The 13,280-nt window shown below is 42.4% G+C and overlaps 1 protein-coding gene across 1 annotated transcript; it reads left to right on the top strand.

Moving 5' to 3' along the window:
• The first annotated feature begins 2,343 nt into the window (after positions 1–2,343).
• LOC130725525 (extensin-like) lies at positions 2,344–2,844 on the top strand. The gene has a single exon (XM_057576744.1). It carries the CDS (start codon positions 2,344–2,346, stop codon positions 2,842–2,844), a length of 501 nt encoding a protein of 166 aa, XP_057432727.1.
• The last annotated feature ends 10,436 nt before the right edge of the window (positions 2,845–13,280 follow it).

Below are 13,280 nucleotides of genomic sequence, written 5' to 3'. Positions count from 1 at the left end.
AAACAATTCGAAGGTTACACAACCAAATTAACTAGAAACAACACGAAAAACAAAATTAATCCTCTGTGATATCGATGAAGTCATGGGGTTCGCAATCCTTTGGAAATACCTTGACTACGTTGGGCAATGTTATATTAAGATAACAAACACTTTCTCTAGGTGCAAACACAGCAACCTGCAAGTAAATTGCATACTTTAATCAAACCAAATCATGCATAGTTATCCAAAATGAAGCAAGTTTAATGTTTATGGTCTAGAGGATAGACCTTTTGGAGAACCAGAATAGATCCAACTGTTATGTCATTCGCAAGTTCATTGTGGGTAAAGGCCTTGCGATGGATGCTAGCATCAACAGTACCCGTGGGGTCCTAAAATAGGAACGGTTAGAGAAGGGGGACAAAAGCAAGGACACGACATACCTTGAGGGTAACTTTCGCCTCTCTGAAACCATTGGGAGTGGAAGATTTGATAACAGCAACAAAATTCTCCACCCTCTCTACGTTCGCTGTCAGAGAGCCCAGCGGAGTAGCAAATCCCCACTCTTGCAAGGCTGACAGCCAAGCATTTGAGTTGAAATCAAGATCGGTTTCGGTTGATCCGTGATTTAGCACACGCCTCACGACTTCCTGGGTTGGAATTAGTGGTGTGTTAGGGATGGATCTACAGGCATACATGGCAGCCTAGATGGCACCAGCCGGGCTAGGAATGAGAGGACGAGAGCTGCCAGAATTGTTGCTTTGACGTTTGCAATGGCGGACGAATGGATTTGGGTCTTGTTCCATTGTGTGTGTAATTACAAGACAGGAATATGAGGATGAAGAGTAAGAAGAAGAGGCAAGACACAATAGAGATTTATAGCAGAATGGTCAGAAGATTTATTGGTGGATGGTGGAAGGGTGGTTGGGGTTGGTGGTTGAGAGTAATGTCAGAGTTAGTCATTAACCGATTTTGTTCGCGATACAGAGGCCTATATTACCAACTTAACTAACTAATCTAACTACTTAAACTAACAACTAACTACATAAAATAAATATAAATAAAGTACCAAAAACTAACAACACTTACCAGGAGTTTAAAGCTTTCCCTTGGTGGTGGTGGTGGTGATGGCAAGTGGAAATGGGGAGATGGTGGTGGTGGTGGGAAGGTAAAATGTGAGGGAGGAGTGGAGTAATGGTGGAATAAGGTTGTGTGGGCGAGTTATGGGGGGCTGGTGGGGGGTTGTTCATGGAGAAGTAATGGTGGAGGGGTTGGTGGAGGAAGGAGTAATGGTGAAAAGGTGATCAAACTGCTAGAAATACAAACGGTTAATGATTAACCGATCTCAATATACGAATCGGTTAATGATTAACCGATATTGTTCTTCGTGTTCTGTGTAATGGTATAAAGGTGTTCATACTGAGGAACAATAACGGTTAATGATTTACCGATTTGTATTTTTATATCGGTAAATCATCTACCGATGGGTACTTTTGGGATAAAAAAAAGGCTGGGGCGCGTAGCCTAAATGGTGGAGCGCTAAACCCAAATCCCCAATGACAACTGATAGTAGTACTAACGCGGTGGCACTGTTTTCAACTTCCTCCGATAACACTTCTGAGAATTCTCACCGATGAAGTAATTGAACTATCTACCCCCCACCTTTCTCACGTGCCTCAATGAATGCTCTCTTAAATAACCTGCAGCACACTAATCACATTACAAGACACTTTTGACTTTTTCACTCCATCTTTATTCTATTTTTTACATTATATTTTTTGAGTCTAATTGATATACATTCATAATAAACCACAATCACAGCAAGTCATGTAGATAAAGTAATGATTTTTCATTTTAATTAAAGGTTAAGCGTGATATTGGTCTCTGTCTTTGTGTCGCCGTCTGATCTAAGTTCCTCGCTGGAAAATTTATTGCATTTGGTTCTCGTCTTTGAAATTTTTTTGGAGCGGATCCTCGCCGGAGGGTGAAGCCCCGGTGAGTGCTTAAATGACATGCTGACTGTGTTTAACGAGGTGATGTGGAATTAAAATAATAATAATAAAATAAAATAAAATACACATCAGAAATTTTAACTTAATTAAAAAAATAAAACTAATTAACAAATCTAACCCAAAAATTAATTAACAAAATTAACTTCCCCCAAGTTAACCCCAAATCATCTTCATCAAAACCAAACCCATGTTCATCTCTCATTTGAATCAAATAAAAAATCTTCATGCTTCCTCTCTCTTTCCAGCACAACTCTTCAACTCCTAAAAAAAAGCCATAATCTTCCATTAATTTGCTGCAAAACATTACAGAAATAGGGCAGAAGCAAGGTGCATCAAGCCAAACAACAACAAAAAAATGAAGGATCATCATTATCTTCTACCATCATCAGGCCAAACAACAAGAACAGTTCAGAAACAGGGAATCAGTAGCTGCCTAAGCAATATCATCATCATCTTCTACCCTCCACCTGCAACCCCAACACCCACCACCTTCAACATCACCCTCACCCCCAAACACCAACCCGCTGCAACCTCACCCTCCCCCAAACACCAACCCGCTGCAACCCACACTCCTCAACCCCAACACCCACCACCTGCAATCTCACCTTCACCCGCACCCCCACCCCCATCAGAAACCCCAGAACCAGAACTTGTAGGAGAGGAAGAAGGAAGAGCAGAGCATGACCGGAATACAGATTTTCATATCAAACACATTAACCCAGAATCAAACCCATCCACCCCCATCCTCAACAGAAACCCCACCCTAAACCCACCGGAGCAAACAAACCCACCCCCACCCTCAACAGAAACCCCACCCCATGGTTGCGCCGCTCTTCCACCTCCTTGCCCTTCCTGACCGCACCACCACCTTTTCTCCTTCCTAATCGCCACCACCACGCTTCTCTGGTTCCAGCGCGCCACCGCCACCCTCCTTCTGATCTGTGGCGAGGCACCGTCATGCTCCTCCTCCTTTCCCGACACCAGCACCACCGCTGCCTTTCCTTGCCAGTTCCAGCGCTGCTCCCTCTTGCGAAGCCCGGATCCATCACCGCACCGTCGTGCCGTCACCGCTAGCAGTCGCAGCACTCTGCCTCTACTCTCTCGTAGGTTAATCTTTCTTCCCCTCTCTCGATCTTAACTTCATTTTCAGGACATGGAGCCATTGAAGAAGAATGAAGGAGGCTTGTATTTCTGAGTCTGAAGAAGATGAGTTGGGGAATGGAGGAGGAAGAAGATCTGGGGTTGTGTTTCTGGGTTATTGATTGGGAATTTTAAGGTATGTGATTTGGGGGATTTGGGGTAATTAGGATTTGTTAATTAGATTAGGGTTAGTTAATTAATTTAGGTTAATTTTAATTAATTGGGTAATTAATCTGATATGTAATTTTCTTTTAATCCATGTCACCTCACTTCTCCTAGTCAGCGTTCCAAATCAGCACTCGCCGGAGCTCCGGTGAGGATCTGCTCCAAAAACATTTCAAAGATGAGGACCATTTACAATAAATTTTTCGGCGAGGGACCTAGATCAGACGACGACACAAAGACAGGGACCAATATGACGCTTAACCCTTAATTAAAATATATATATATATATCTATATATATATATATATTAATATGACAGAATTTAGGTAGCGTTTTTTTGGTGGTAGAACAAAACATGGCAGAACAGAACGAAACAATACTGGACAAGTTGGAACAAGACAATAATATTCAATGTATTATGTTTGGTAATTGGTAACTCTAACGCATTAAAATAAAATTATAATTTTAATTACCTATATAACCTTGATAAACTAATTAAGACTGTATTTGTTTCAAATAAAAAAATCTGAAATTTTCAACTCTCTAAAAAGAGATTAATTTTTGAGTTTTGAAAATGCAATTTTTCTAAAAATAAACTAAAACAAACACACTCTAAATCAGTTTTTCCAAATAATCTCCTTTCAGCTTTTTGTAAAATAGTGATTTTCCGAAAAAACTGAAATAAACAAAAAATGAAAAAAGCGATTATTTTAAAAAAAAAGTTGAAACAAACGCACTCTAAAGTAGTCTTTCCAAAAAATCTGCTTTCTGCTTTTCGTAAAATAATGATTTTTTGAAAATTTGAAACAAACATAAAGCTGAAAAAGTAATTTTTCTAAAAAAAAAGATGAAACAAACGTACTCTAAAGTAGTTTTTCCAAATAATCGACTTTCAGCTTTTTTTAAAGAATGATTTTTCAAAAAACTGAGACAAACATAAAAAAAATTAATTAAAAAAAGTGATTTTTCTAAATATAAGTTGAAACAAACGCACTCAAATTAACTCTTTTGTCATTGCTTTAAAAAATGATTGTACTTACGAAAAAATAATTAATTTTATTTTAAGTGATTTTTTTTGAAAAGTAAAATTTTATTTAAGTTTGTCAACAAATATAATAAGCACTTTTCTAATTTTAAACTGTTTGGATATAAATAATTTCAAATATAAATTGGATATTTTTTACCACGTAAAAATTTTAAGTGGGTATTTCGTTTTGTTCCCTTCCGTGCCACTATTTTCCACGAGACTAAAGTATTCTGTTCCAGGAGCTTTGTGTAATACAAAAAACATAACAAACACATAACAAAACCCACATATGCTATTATGTTCTCTTTTCATCTCTCTACCAAACGCTACTTTAATGAATGAGTGTGTAAATAAGGTTTTCACAATGCTGAACAAACCTTTAATCATTTTCTTATTTTGCTCATATTTTTATACTTTTTTTCTATTATGTGCGTTGAATATTTACACAAATTAAGTTTTTAAATTTTAAATTTTTCCACATATTGATTGTTTTTCAGATAAGATGAAGAATATATATATATATATATATATATATATCTAAAACAAAAGTTATATATCTATAGATATAAAAGGTCGATAATACAAATAATCATCCAATGCTACAGAGCAGATGTTAAAATTGCTACCCAGTGATCATGAGAACAAGTTCAGATCAAAAGACGGACATTCGTCGTGGACCCAATCTGTGACAAAAGTCACACAACCCAACAAAAATGGAGCCACATCTCGGCACTAGAAATGCAACAACGCATGTTCCGTGCTAGAACATAGAGAGGAAAGGTAGTACCCAAAGTATGAGGAAAGTGATGTGAATGCTTAGAGAGAGAAACTCTAACCGCTTAGAGAGAGAAAATATAACTGAATTTCAATGCTATTATTTCTCAAATGAGCTAAGAGTCCCTTACAATTGGTATTCCCCTCCTATTTATAGAGCCAGAGTTGGGCTTTCGTGCCTTTAACCTATCTAAACAGGCCAGTTGGGCCTCGGGGAGAGAGGCCCAAAGTCCTGATGCGTCCTGCGACCCTAGGGTCTCGCCCAGTCCACACAAGCCCACAAGACACCGAGCTCGAAGCATGAGAGCTAAGTGTGTCTTTAAACAAAAGAACTAAGGCGAGCGCCTCAAAAAACTAATCAACGCTAAAACCTAAAGCTTAAAAATGAAGAACAATGGCCAACATGGCTCGGCGAACAAAGCTTTTAAAATTCATATTTCAAACTTTTTGCTGCGCTCCCCTTCTCCGGGCGGTCCAAGTCCACAGGGAGGCTTGTGGCGACGGCATCTGACTCGCTCGCCTCACCATAGCTATGCACGTGCTCCGAATCGTGACACTTTGACACGTGTTTGGCCTTCGCCACGCGTCGTTCCTTAAAGTAACGCGTCGTGTCAAACACCTCCATCCTACCATCAACCTCAACCCTATGGGAGTTTTCAAGAAGATTATCCCCGCCGGGCTGGAGGGCCTTTATGATCCGCTAGAGGTTGCCTATGTTGACCTAGGAGATGCTGTGGAACAAGAGGGAAAAGACAAATAGATATGAAATTTTCTTATTTTGGATTATTGTAATGTTAGTACTTCTTTGCTTGATTTGCATTTTACTTTGAGTTAGTTAGATCAATTCTAATTCCCTTATATTTTATGCATGCTTTAGCGCTTTCCAATTTTCCTCTCTCGGGCCCTCACGATTTCCTTGTTTCTGAATTACGTCTGACGACATTGATGGTGTGCTGGGTTCAACTAGGACTTTTTGCTCAGTTTTTGAACCGAGGCTTTTGTTTTGCACACAAATATTTCCCGTAAGTTCAGGTGTGGCCCCGCCAGCCTCATTAGGCGGGGTCTTACAGTTGCTCAGGGCCCAATGGCCATATGGGTTTACCCGAGACTTTTAAGCCTAGTTGAAAAATGCTCGCCCATATTTCAGGGAGATTATCGGGATAAGAAGCTTATCCGCACACATCGCCGACGAGTGACAGCGAGTTGCGTCGGCTTCTCCGGAGCAATCCCCAGACATCAAGGTCGTGTTGGGATTACCACCTTCAGGGAATTTTTCCCATCGAGCTCTCGCCGCAATTCAGTGTGATTGAAATTGCTGGATACAATTTTTGTATTTTGAATCAGACGTGATAGTCAACAAACTCCCGAGATGGAGAACAAGAATGTGTCTTTGTTTTTACCATTTAGGCACTGGCCAATAATTTCTTGAAATGTCGTACGAAAGTATACTTCTTCATTTTCATTTTCAACTCTTCAGCCTACGTGAGGCACGCTCCTTGCCCTTGCACCAAATCCAGTTTTCTATCAATCCATTAGTTGTAGTAGTATTTTAAGCTCGCTGCGTTCCAGGACCGCGGCAACCGCTTCCCGTCCAAGCTTTCCAGGTGATAAGCTCCCTTTCCCAAGACTCTCAAGATTTTGTAAGGTCCCTCCCAGATTGGGCTTAGCTTGTTTCCGGTGATCCCTGCTTGTTTCTTGAGCACCAAGTCCCCCTTCTGCATTTCTCTCGGTCGTACTTTCGAGTCGTATTTGGCCGCAGCTCGCCGCTTCATCGCGCCCTCCCTGAAGCGGGCCTCATCGTGTGTTTCTGATAGCAAATCTAGCTCCACCGCCATATTTGAAGAATTCTCACCCTCGAACTTCGGCACTGTTCGCCACGAACTGTTGTCTATTTCCACGGGAAGTGTTGGTCAATTCGCAAGTGTACGAATACCTCCGGGTTTTAAAATATCGAACCACAGGGATTGTGAGTGAGAATTGTTGATTTAAGCCTAGAGTTTGCAAGTTCTTAAAACAGTAAAATTCAGAAATTGGTTTTGGTTGTTTGTGAGTAAAGTTTTGCAAAAGAGCAATGATGAAAAAGATGTAAATAACAATGATGGAAAATTGCCTTGGGTTTTTGATCATCTAGTCCATTTTAGTCCACCTATCCTATGCATGTGAATCCTTGATTACACTCTTGTTGATATAGCCTATGTACTTACTAGTTGATTCCTCACAAGAGTAATTCTCTCAAATTGAAAGATAAGCCCAATTCCTTGTGTACTTAAACATTCATAAGAGGTATGATAGCATGGTTATTCAGGCCAACAAAACCCTACCCTCACTCTATTCCTAGAAGCAAGTATAGAAGGATCTATTCCAATTCATGTCCCTAAATTATAACAAATTTCCATTTGATTATAATCTAGCCTATAGCAAAGGTGCACCAAAGCTAAACATGCAATAAGGAATTGAAATACAAGATTGAATCAAGACTCATGCATAGAGATAGGATTTTAACAAACTAAAATTTCATAGAATCTCTTAACCCAAAGCAAAAAGTAAACTAGCCACTCATGGCTAGTGAATTCATAAAGGAAATGTAAAGAAAACCTGAGAAGAAATACAAGTTGGAAGCCTCCCTTGGCCCCAAAGTTCTCCTCAGCTCTCAAACTTGATCAAAAATGAGTAAAATGTCCAAATGTATCAAAGAAATTGGCCTAAGCCTTATTTATAGGCAAAACAAACGAAACTGGGCGCTCAGGCGCCAATTCAGAGCGCCTGAGCGCCAATTGCATGTTGAAAAACATGCTCTCTGACCCTATTGGCGCCTAGGCGCCCACTCCCAGCGCCTAGGTGCTCAAGCTCGCCTGAAAAAGACTTTTTGGCTTCTGAAACTCCTCTTTTCAATTCTCTTTAAGTTCTTCATCAATTCCATGCTTCTTGGCCTTCTTTCTCCTTCAGTTTCTGCACTCCAAACCTAACCAACAAGACAAGGAAGATTCTAGAAGCTCCAAGAGCTCATTAGCACAAGAAGTCCTTCATAAAACACAACAAAACCATGCAAGTCCTAAACTTTACTTAAAATGCAAGAAAACTACCTATAAAACTACTAAATTACCAAAACGAAATAAAAACTAAAGAAAAGAATAAAAATGCATGAGAATGCATGAAACACTACATGAGACTCAACAAAAAGACTCAAAACAACCGACGAAATGACCCTAAAAACACTACTAAAATAGGGTCATCAGGAAGCATGGCGTCCGCCCCATAAGTCATTCTGAATGGAGTTTCCCCCGCAATTGAGTGCTGCGTTGTGTTTTACATCGAGGGATGCCTCGTTAAAAAACTCCCGTGTCGGAGAAAAAAAGTGCATCTTTATTTTTAGTCCTAGCTTCCTAGTTGCTTCCTTGGTCAGAGTATTACACCCAGTATTCCATCCTCGTCGCCCTGCTTGACTTTCTTGTCATAAGAAGGAATCTATCGTTGCTCATCCTCCCATTCGGTGTGCCGGGCTGACCTGACTTCATTGGCCTCTTACTCCCATCCACTAGTTGTTCGCATTTCCTCTACTAGTGTTTATCCTTTTCTCCAGCCTTCCCAGAGAGCTGGTCTAATATGGGTAGCCCCCTGGAAGTGGTTCCTCCTTGCTCCCCACTAAAGAGGTCGGCGTTGTCCCTTACCAGCTTACTTAGGCGTCGTTCCTGTTCAATGGTGAGCCCGGGCTCGATCGCCAATATACCTATTCTGGTAGCGTTCATGTCCCAGCTCTCACCGTACCACTCACTGTCTACTTGAGTAGAGGATACACTCTTCCCCAATCGGGAGCTCATCCAACCATGTTGTCCGTTCTTTCTCTTTCTTCGTCCCGTTCACCTTCTCGCCGTCCTGCTTTCTTTGTTCGCCTGAGATGCTCTGGCTTTGTGCCGCTGGATGCCCTTGCTCGCCTTCAGCCACGCGAATCTCATGACACCTGTGTCAGCTGCCAGCTCCCCTTCTACCATACAAGTTAAGGCAATGGTCGCGACATTTCCTTGCCCCTTTTTGGTCTATTACTATCCTCCCTATCCTTCCGCAGGGCAGCGGGTACTTTACTGCAAGGTGGACCGTGGATATAACTGCATGGAGGCGATTTAAAGTGTTTCGCTCTATGATGACGTTAAAAACTGCCACGACTTGGAGGACCAAATATCTTATCTACAAGAGCTCGACGTCCTCGCCCACTCCAAAAACTGTGTCCAATTCCACATAGTCGCGTACCTGAACTTGCTTCCCCGAGAATCCTACCAAATTTCCTGTGTATGGCCTTAAATCCTCGTCCCTCAGTCCCAACTGCTCGAATGTGTTCCCGTAGATTATATCGGTCGAGCTACCTTGGTCCAATAGCACCCTCTGCACATTGAAACCTCTGATTCTCACCATTACCACCAAGGGGTCATCTGTATGGGTCTTGATTCCCTCAAAATCTGCAGACGATACTACTATGTTTGGATGATCGCTCCCAAACCGAGCTGGACAACCTTGCATCGGTGCTATCACCCCTGCCTGTCGTCGCCCTACTGTTAATACGCCATCTCCACCCTCGCAACCCCCAGCAATGATCACGTTAGCTGTTTCCACCATTCCTTTGCCCTCGCCGCTCTCGGCTTCCTCAGCCTCTTTCCTCTTCGCCGCCCATGGTTGTCTTGCCTTGATTAGCTGCCTGATTTGACCCTTAAGCGTAAAACAATCGGCGGTGTCATGACCTTCCAAGTTGTGGTACTCACACCATTTGGGCTGATTCTTCGCCTCACACCTTAGGTCCATTCTGCACTCGCCTTCCCTGTTCATGTCCTCAATTCCTGCTTTCAAGAGTAATTCTGTCAATTCCTTACCTGAGCGCCCCTTTGGCCTCGTTTGCTGGTTCGCCTCAGCTGTTCGCCGATAGCGCCGACTGAGTTGCCCTCCCTTGCTTTTCTTAACAGATCCATCAACTTTTTTAACCTTTTGCTCGCGACTTGCTTCCTAATCCTGTATATGTTTCCTCGCCAGCGCCACGTTCGCCGCCCTCTCTTGTTTCCTTTTGTGTGCTTCAATTTCTTTTTCTAGGATGTAGTCTTGCGCTCGGGCGCGAACTTCCGTCATTGAGCTTGCCAGCTCCCTACTTAGTTCGCGGCTAAACTTTCCCCGGGATAAACCGCCTTTGAAAGCGCACACGCACATGCATGGCTCCAGTTCCTCAAACCTCGCGGATGCAGCACTGTATCGTTTCATATATTGTTCCAAGGTTTCACGCTCCCGCTGCACCATATCAAACTGATCCTCGATCGTTCTTGTGGAGAAATGGCCAAGGAATTTCGATGAGAAGTCGTAGAACTTGGCTAGGGATCCTTGAGGCAAAGCCATAAACCAATCCATAGCTGCTCCTCGGAATGTGGATGGAAACACTCTACACTTTACCGCGTCGGAAACCGCACTCATCGCCATCTTTGCATTGAAACGAAGCAAATGATCCTTCGGATCGGTTTTCCCGTCGTACGCCTCCAACACGAGGTGTGTCATACCGTCTGGCACAGTCACCTCTCGTACTGCTGTCGGGAAAAGCTTGACCTCAGCAGCGACCTCAGCTTCCTCTTCTTCTTGATTTCACTGCCGAAGGTGATAGTACCTCAATTGCTCCTGCAGACATTCATTTTGCAACCGTAAGTCACCACTTAGAGCATGACGTGCTTCTGCACGACGATGTCTATCCAACCTCGCGGTGCGCGGGGAAGAAATGTAACTTCGCTCCGGTTCCTTGCCACGTTGTCGGCGAGATTGCTCCATCAGGCTCTGTTGACGAACCGAGAATTCAATCACAAGCCTCTGAATCGCACAAATTTTCACAGAAACGTGAACTTCCCGAAATCAAATTGCGAATCGCGCGGGAACCAAATCACGATCCACCAAGAAAAACTGGAGAGAAATCGCACAGAGAAACGAGCTTCACTCAACCGAATCACGATCCACGTAGTCCGGGAATCGAAATCTACTGATCCCCACAGACGGCGCCAAAAATTCCGTGTTAGAACATAGAGAGGAAAGGTAGTACCCAAAGTGTGAGGAAAGTGATGTGAATGCTTAGAGAGAGAAACTCTAACCGCTTAGAGAGGGAAAATATAACTGAATTTCAATGCTATTATTTCTCAAATGAGCTAAGAGTCCCTTACAATTGGTATTCCCCTCCTATTTATAGAGCCAGAGTTGGGCTTTCGCACCTTTAACCTATCTAAACAGGCCAGTTGGGCCTCAGCGAGAGAGGCCCAAAGTCCTATGCGTCCTACGCCTAAGACCGGGTCTCCTGGGCGAGGGACCCTAGGGTCTCGCCCAGTCCAATGCACGAACTATCGACCAAAAACACCTCAGTACTAAGCCCAGGAGACCAAATCACCACCGCTGACTCAAGAAGCATCAAGACCACCAACCTAGTCTGCATCGAGCCTTCAGTAAAACTCCACCGCACAACACCTCAAAAGCATATCAAAAGAAGCTCCTCATCTGCCACCAGCATCAAAGTTGCAAAACGGTGAAGGATTGAACATCAAATAAGCATTCTGAAAACTTCAAATCTGAGGAAGGATGCCGAAATCAACATATCAGAGGAGCCACGAGCAGTGTTCTAAAGAAACAGGGGTGGTACTCCGAGCGAAGGGAAACACAGACGCCGTTGTCGCACTACACCACCACCACAGACTCGGATTTGGCCTCAACTGGCTAGCATAGGTCAAGGCAAGCAAAGAGGCTCACCAACGACGACGTGTTTGCAAGATGCAATAGCGACGAAAACGCCATTGGCGAGGCTCAAACCAGACCCAAATCCACATCGTAGCAAGAAAGACGAAACGCCTCGGAAAGAAGACAATAGTGTCTTTGACTCCATGGGGGAAGGAGGAAGACGCCGCCACACTACAAGGCCACCACGCTCCCAGAACTGGCCTCAGCAGGCTATCTGTGAGACCCAAGTTTTTAAGCTTAGAATAAATCGATAAAATTCCTATTCACGATTAGGTTCGATGTAACGTGAAGGAAAACTGAACAAGTGTTCATCAAATGGAATAAATTTATGAAGGAGAAATTTCAGAAAAAGGCTAAGGATAACATTAGAATCGATATAAGTTATAGCGCAAGTAATATTTGCTTATGCTTAGGACAAGTGCATTAGTAAACGACTAATTTACCCTTAAGAGCACTATTGAAACTAATTCCAAAAATCTTCAGAGAAATGTTAGAACTTGTCTTAATCCTTTCTATGACAAGCGTTTCGATACGAAACCCTGGAAGGTACGAACGTCCAATTCTAAATCTCGAAGGTTTGCCAAACTAAATCCCTGATAGCTCAAGAACCTTAAAATAAACTGTCGATTAAGACTTTTTCTATTCGGAGCTTCAAATGAAGATTTCACACGTGTGTACCGATTTCTTTCGATGTTTCTAATCTTTCTTCAGAAAGAAGTTTTCTCATCCGACATCAACTGCAAAAAGTAGTTTTTCGGGTAAAATAGATTTACACCGACTTTGCATCGTTTGCCTTAATTCTGAGAAACCTGTTTCGAGTTCTGGAATTCTGTCGCCAGAACCTATCTTAGAATTCACAGAAGAATGCACAGAAAAAATCGGAATTGCGAAATTTTCATTTTCCCGCATTTTCCCTCACCTATAAATAGGTGAGAAATAAAAAATCCTCACCATTCTCTTCACCCAAACCCGCGAGCACCAAGGAGGAAGGAGGAGAAAATATTTTCGCCGTTTCTTGCATGATCATTGCACCGACAGTTGCTACACGTAGAACTCGAGGTATAGATGATATTCCTTACCTCTGATCGTAAATTCTGTCGCTTTTCTCTATGTCTTTCTGTGCTCAAAGTTTCGAGCTTTTTGTAAAACTGTCCAAATAATTTGATTTTAGTGTCTAAACATATTCCCTACTAATCCAATAGTACTTCTAGCGGATTACATTTCGCCGAATCTCGCCGAATCGCCGCCGAGCTTCAATTCTGCTCAAATACCCATTTTTCGGCTAAAGTTTCGCCCTTTTGACTTAAAACTCTCGACTGAGCTTAGCGCCAGTAAGATTAGTTATCATAAACGTCGTTGGTGACGTCCCCATCCAATTTTTTTTTTTCGAAATTCCAATTTTGAATTTCTGAGATAAAAACACTGACCAAAATACCCCTGCGTCAGTTT

This window comes from Lotus japonicus, chromosome 6 (genome assembly GCF_012489685.1).
Source record: "Lotus japonicus ecotype B-129 chromosome 6, LjGifu_v1.2".
Taxonomy (NCBI): domain Eukaryota; kingdom Viridiplantae; phylum Streptophyta; class Magnoliopsida; order Fabales; family Fabaceae; genus Lotus; species Lotus japonicus.
Note: the sequence above shows the minus strand (reverse complement) of the source record. Positions and strands in the feature narration are given on the sequence as shown.